The sequence below is a fragment of the Leptodactylus fuscus genome, chromosome 1 (genome assembly GCF_031893055.1).
Source record: "Leptodactylus fuscus isolate aLepFus1 chromosome 1, aLepFus1.hap2, whole genome shotgun sequence".
NCBI classification, from domain to species: Eukaryota; Metazoa; Chordata; class Amphibia; order Anura; family Leptodactylidae; genus Leptodactylus; species Leptodactylus fuscus.
Window position 1 is genome coordinate 25,276,452 of NC_134265.1, and position 7,815 is coordinate 25,284,266.

Genomic DNA, 7,815 nt, shown 5'->3' on the forward strand with positions numbered 1-7,815 from the left:
ACAAGAATATAACTACTATAATACTGCTCCTATGTACAAGAATATAACTACTATAATACTGCTCCTATGTACAAGAATACAACTACTATAATACTACTCCTATGTACAAGAATATAACTACTATAATACTGCTCCTATGTACAAGAATATAACTACTATAATACTACCTCCTATGTACAAGAATATAACTACTATAATACTGCAGCTATGAACAAGAATATAACTACTATAATACTGCTCCTATGTACAAGAATATAACTACTATAATACTGCTCCCTATGTACAAGAATATAACTACTATAATACTGCTCCTATGTACAAGAATATAACTAAATAGATAAGAAAAATAAGCATATAGCTCACCACCTCCAGTTAGCTTGATAAGTCCTTATAATTCCTGGGTGCACGATCCTGGCCTCTGACTAAGGCACTTTGTAGTTGAAGCATATAGAAAAGGATAGTAGGATCCGCTCGACCAGGTAAGTTAAAAAATAACTTTTAATCCGACATGGTTAAAAAACACACAAAAGTAAATAGATGTGAAATGACAAAAAAGAAGAAAAATGGTGATTAAAACCACATTCTGATAGCTCTAGAGACCCTGCGTCTTGAAACGCGTCAGCTAGAGCTATCAGAATGTGGTTTTAATCACCATTTTTCTTCTTTTTTGTCATTTCACATCTATTTACTTTTGTGTGTTTTTTAACCATGTCGGATTAAAAGTTATTTTTTAACTTACCTGGTCGAGCGGATCCTACTATCCTTTTCTATATGCTTCAAGAATATAACTACTATAATACTACTCCTATGTACAAGAATATAACTCCTATAATACTGCACCTATGTACAAGAATATAACTCCTATAATACTGCACCTATGTACAAGAATATAACTCCTATAATACTGCACCTATGTACAAGAATATAACTACTATAATACTGCACCTATGTACAAGAATATAACTCCTATAATACTGCACCTATGTACAAGAATATAACTACTATAATACTGCTCCTATGTACAAGAATATAACTACTATAATACTGCTCCTATGTACAAGAATATAACTACTATAATACTGCCTCCTATGTACAAGAATATAACTACTATAATACTGCTCCTATGTACAAGAATATAACTACTATAATACTGCCCCTATGTACAAGAATATAACTACTATAATACTGCAGCTATGAACAAGAATATAACTACTATAATACTGCTCCTATGTACAAGAATATAACTACTATAATACTGCCTCCTATGTACAAGAATATAACTACTATAATACTGCTCCTATGTACAAGAATATAACTACTATAATACTGCCCCTATGTACAAGAATATAACTACTATAATACTGCAGCTATGAACAAGAATATAACTTCTATAATACTGCTCCTATGTACAAGAATATAACTACTATAATACTGCTCCTATGTACAAGAATATAACTACTATAATACTGCTCCTATGTACAAGAATATAACTACTATAATACTGCCCCCTATGTACAAGAATATAACTACTATAATACTGCTCCTATGTACAAGAATATAACTACTATAATACTGCTCCTATGTACAAGAATATAACTACTATAATACTGCTCCTATGTACAAGAATATAACTACTATAATACTACTCCTATGTACAAGAATATAACTAATATAATACTGCTCCCTATGTACAAGAATATAACTACTATAATACTGCTCCCTATGTACAAGAATATAACTACTATAATACTACTCCCTATGTACAAGAATATAACTACTATAATACTGCTCCCTATGTACAAGAATATAACTACTATAATACTGCTCCCTATGTACAAGAATATAACTACTATAATACTGCTCCCTATGTACAAGAATATAACTACTATAATACTGCTCCTATGTACAAGAATATAACTACTATAATACTACTCCTATGTACAAGAATATAACTCCTATAATACTGCACCTATGTACAAGAATATAACTACTATAATACTGCCCCTATGTACAAGAATATAACTACTATAATACTACTCCTATGTACAAGAATATAACTACTATAATACTGCCCCTATGTACAAGAATATAACTACTATAATACTGCTCCTATGTACAAGAATATAACTACTATAATACTGCCCCTATGTAAAAGAATATAACTACTATAATACTGCCCCTATGTACAAGAATATAACTACTATAATACTGCTCCTATGTAAAAGAATAAAACTACTATAATACTGTCCCATGTGCAATAATTTAAGGCTGTCCACCCCTAGCCTTGCTATTAAAAATACGGTATTTCTCTGTATGATGATGTATAATAACCTGAGCATAGTCTTATCATATAGCGGTACATTATTATTACATGTCAGGCTCCATTGCTCGGTAGATCTCTCCCCCCGGTCGGGCAGGTGTTGTTCCCCTCACATATGGGATTTATCTGGACAGATTATTGTGTATTCTCCCAGAACATTCACAAGGCTTCTGTCTGCCCTGATAGAACATTAGCGCGGTGCGATAACATACAGGAGGCCGATGAAGGGGCTGGAACAGTTAATGGCTGGACAACAAATGTCATGTAGTCAGATTTATTGGAAGTGACCTCCAGTATTGTAACACAATGGGCGCCATTCAGCGCTTCATGAATGTACACAATGGGATTTGCATGTAATGTGTGCGGGGGCCTGACCTGTCTGCAGAGACGGAACTGTTTAGTCACAAGAAGACGACGACAAATATTCCTGTATATGACCTAATGGATACATTCTGGAGCTTGTCTTCTGCCTTATGACATTCCTCTGTTATTCCTCCGGGCAGTGTATGGATAAATTGAAATCTGAGTGACAGTATCAGACTATATGGAGGCCAATCCTAAGTGTAGACCCGACCTGTGGCTTACACCTCCTTGTAGTCGGAGCATTTAAATTAGGAACCATGTGGGGGTACATCGGGGTGCATTGTCACTATTAGGGGAACAATGTGACTTTGCAGGGTGAGTATTACTGTTACTTGCATAGGGTCTTGGACCCGGACTCTCTCTATATAATTTTCTTTTTTTTTAAATCTTCTTAGGTACTATATCCTGCAATTTTCAATCTGACCACTAAGCCTAATAATAGACAGTCACTTCTGTAGGGTTTTTATTTTGCAACAGTCTCCTTATTTATCTCCTAGGCAGGAACAGACACCTAATTTACATCCCAGGCAGGATTACAATAGAAGATAACACCCCTATAGATAAGACCACTGATCCATCATTGTATCTACTGCTGACAATAGAGGATGTCACAGCTTATTTATTCCTCTCCCTCCACAAAGCATGTCTAGAAATTTGTCTATAAAGTAACAAAAGGAGAAAAGAGCATATCCATGAACCCACACCTAGAACAGAAAAAAATCAATGTTTTATTAAATCTTTGCAAAACACGATGGACAAGGCTTAAAAACAGTTAAAAACACTTGGATGATAATACATATTTTTAGTTTGAAGCCTTGTCCTGAAATAATTTTTTTTTAAGGTTTTCCCATCCATCTGCACTCAGTTCCCTATAATGAATGTAAATGTAAAAAAACCGTAATTTAGAAATTTTTGCAAACTTAAAGGAAAAACTTAAAATCCCAGGGACGTAACTCAAAACCTTTGCTGTGACCCTTGAAATTTAGCTCGGTGAGCTCCCTTTTGTCTTGATCATCTTTGAGATGTTTCTGCAACTTGGAGACCACCTGGATTGAATTCAGTGACTTTGGAAAGACGCCCCCTGTCTGTAGAAGGTCTCATAGCTGGCAGCGTATAGCAGAACAAAAACCAAGGGCAAAGGAACTGCCTGTAGAGCTCAGAGACAGGATTTTGGGGAGGGGGTGCTGGTAGAGAAAGGATTGTGATCGATGGTGTACCCTCATATATACATAAAAAAAAAACCTGACCAGTGATGTCACATCCTAAAGTAAAGGGAAGCAGGGACCCATGACCTAGCTGAGGTCACACACCCCAGGGACACCTCAGAGGCCTGCGATTGTGCCTCAGCGCTCATGTAGAGCACCCGAACGTCATCCATATTAACAGAGCAGAGAAGAAGCTCAGGCAAGATGCAAGTTCTAGAATCCGGACCCAAAATATTAATTACATATATGGGATAGGTGAAGGTTACAGAAGCTGGATCCCCATATCACGGAAATAACTAGGAATGGCAGGCCCCAAGGTGAACATTTGACATGGCCCTCCTCCCAACCAAAAGATACAAACATACAAAACATTGTTACTTATCTCTCCTGGGCTCCGGCAAACTCCATTCTGATGTCAGCCATCTTTAATGGTGGACCAGACGTCACGTGAGCCGGGGTTGTGTGGTGATGCATAATGATGCAAGCCCGGCCCATGTGAAGTTTGGGACATAACCAAGTAGGCCCGAAGCCTTCTGGAGCCCAGTAACAGTCTTTTTTTTGTTTCCTCACCATTCCTAGCCCTCCAATCATTATATTTGGGGGCCTGAACAGACCCCCAGGTATTATGATAGTGGTGTTTGTGGGTTTCGCAGGCCTGCAACCTCACTTACCGATCCCCTCTCCTAATCACAGATGCATCCACAGAAGGGGAGCACCGGCGGCACTGGTAATGTGTGCTGACCTGTGTATCTAATCCTCTGACCTGTGATAATATGTGTTAAGCTGTGTGTCTAATCCTTTGATGTGTATTGGTGTGTGCTGAGATGTGTATCTAATCTGCTGATGTGTGTTGGTGTGTGCTGAGGCGTGTATCTAATCTGCTGATGTGTGTTGGTGTGTGCTGAGGTGTATATCTAATCCTCTATGTGTGATACTGTGTGCTGAGCTATATATCTAATTCTCTGATGTGTTATACTGTATTCTGAGCTTTGTATCTAATCCTCTGATGTGTGATAGTGTGTGCCAAGTTGTGCTTCTAATCCTCTGATGTGTTATAGTGTGTACTGAGCTGTGTAGCTAATCCTCTAATGTGTGATGATTTTGTGCTGAGCTGTGTATCTAATCATCTGATGTGTGGCACTGTGTACTAAACTGTGTACCTAATCCTCTGATTTGCGATACTGTGTCCTGAGCTGTGTATCTAATCCTCTGATATGTGATACTGTGTCCTGAGCTGTGTATCTGATCCTCTGATATGTGATACTGTGTCCTGTGCTGTGTATCTAATCCTCTGATGTGTGCTGACATATGTATCTAATCCTCTGATGTGTGATACGATGTGCTGAGCTTTGTGTCTAATTCCCTGATGTATGATAGTGTGTGCTAACCTTTGTATCTAATCCCCTGATGTGTGATGATGTATGCTGACCTGTGTATCTTATTCTCTGATGTGTGGTACTGTGTGTAGAGCTGTGTACCTAATCCTCTGAAGTGTGTTGGTGTAGGATGAGGTGTGTATCTAATCCTCTGATGTGTGTGTTGATGTGTGTAGAGCTGTGTGCCTAATCCTCTGAAGTGTGTTGGTGTGTGCTGAGCTGTGTATCTAATCCTCTGATGTGTGTGCTGAGCTGTTTTTCTAATCCTCTGATGTGCGATACTGTGTGCTGAGCTGTATATCTGATCTCCCGATTTGTGATGGTTTATGCTAAGCTGTGTATCTAATCCTCTGATGTTTGTATCTTAGTTTGGATATCAGTGTTGGATACACCTGGAGTAATGCTGTGTGCATGTGGCGTGACCGTGTTTATGGCAGTTGGAATATAAGTGAAAGACTTGCAGGTTTTTATTGGCTAATGCAGGTCATGGTTTTGGGAAAGCTGCATCTCAAAAACGGTACGTCCGAGAGTGCTGTGGCCCAGTCTAAAACCTTCCCGGACACCTGATGTATCTGTGTGCCAAATTTGGTGAAGATCTGTACAGTCGTTTGGTCGTGCATAAAGAACAGACAGACAGATAGTCAGACAGACAGACAGAAACTCATTTTTATATATGTGAGATATGGGATAAGTGGAAGGTTCAGAATCCAGACCCTCATATATCAGTTATTTATTACATATATGTAACAGGTGAAGGGTTCAGAAGCCGGACCCCCATGTATCAATCATTTATTACATATAATGTTAATATACCCTTAAAGTTTTATTACAGCCCTTGGCTGTATACGGCCAGGATAGCTTACTTACCTACGATCTGGACAATATTACATTGTGGAGATATTGACATGTTTGACATTTTCTAGAGACAAAATCCAGGATGAAGAATGTGCTTGCGGAGATAAAGCCCGGACTACACCTATAGGGTCCCAGAGACTCGGCTGGGCTAACTCAATTAAAAAATGTCATCTATCTATGTAGTGTCATCTGGGAAGTCCTTCATATCATCCATTCAGGAGTCGGCGTCTGGACTGATCAAACCTCTTTTTCATAGGTAATGAACATTTGGTGAAAGGTGCCAGGTCTTAGATTACAACCAGGGAAGGAGGAGAAGGAGGATTTATTATTGGAAACAAATAGTAATAAGATTTGAGTGACATGAAGCACAGGTGATATTGGCATATGTGACTCACCTAGGCTTGGCGTTGTAGGGACCAGGTCAGTTGTTGGTTGAGGTCAGTGACTAGTTGCGGTGGAGGAGGTGCTAGGCTGATAAATCCTGACACCAGACCTTCCTTCTTCACTTATAAATGCTGCTCAGAGAAGGAGAAAGACACTAGAAGAGCCAGGGATCCAGAGGAGACAGGAGGAGAGAGTGCAGAACCACAACTAGGGACAGCTTCAGCACCTTGGACAGCAGCATCTTCAGCACCATAGACAGCTCCAGCCTCAGCTCCAGCACCATAGACAGCTCCCTAACTACAGAAAGCAATGGAAGGAGCCCTGATCTTCTGGAGATACCGCACCCTCTTCTCCCTCATACTTTGCAGCTTGGTCCTTTTCAAAGTCCATTCCCAGGCAGCTCCATCCCAGCAGCACCAGGACACAGCTCCTCTCTCCAAAGTATACACCAGGGGCAGCCACTGGGCTGTAGGTAAGTGCTCCAACCCCAATGCTGGGGGCAACAAAGTCCGACTATTCTCTAAGACTAGATATCATACAATGTAGTGATGTATTCCTGTGTAGCTGAGATTCTCCAGATCTAATACACAGTAACTGAAAAGTCAGAAGTATATCATCACAACTCCACAGCACACATAGATGTGTCACACTTGTCACTCTCCAGCTGTAGTGTAAGTGCAAACTCCGGGAAACCTCAGGTTACAACAGCTGGAGAGTTACCGGTGCAATAGGCACCTACATAATAATATAACCAATAGTTACAGTGTATATATGAGACATGATATAATCCATAGCTATAGTGTATGTATGAGACATGTAATATATACCCATAGCTATAGTGTATATATGAGACATGTAATATATACCCATAGTTACAGTGTATAAGATAAGATAATCCTTTAATAGTCCCACATTGGGGAAATTTCAGAATGTATGTATGAGACATGTGATATAACCCATAGTTATAATGTATATATGAGGCATGTGATATAACCCATAGCTATAGTGTATATATGAGACATGTAATATATACCCATAGCTATAGTGTATATATGAGACATGTAATATATACCCATAGTTACAGTGTATATATGAGACATGTGATATAACCCATAGCTATAGTGTATATATGAGACATGTAATATATACCCATAGTTACAGTGTATATATGAGACATGTGATATAACCCATAGCTATAGTGTATATATGAGACGTAATATATACCCATAGCTATAGTGTATGTATGAGACATGTAATATATACCCATAGCTATAGTGTATGTATGAGACATGTGATATAACCCATAGCTATT

The 7,815-nt window shown here is 38.8% G+C and overlaps 1 protein-coding gene across 1 annotated transcript in view; it reads left to right on the plus strand.

Annotated features, from left to right (window-relative positions):
- The first annotated feature begins 6,747 nt into the window (after window positions 1-6,747).
- GRP (gastrin releasing peptide) overlaps window positions 6,748-7,815 on the plus strand; it is a 5,605-nt gene continuing 4,537 nt past the window's right edge. The window contains exon 1 of the mRNA XM_075262375.1: window positions 6,748-6,975. Coding sequence (XP_075118476.1) covers window positions 6,813-6,975 — 163 coding nt within the window. The 5' untranslated portion in view covers window positions 6,748-6,812. The remainder of the gene's footprint in view (window positions 6,976-7,815) is intronic.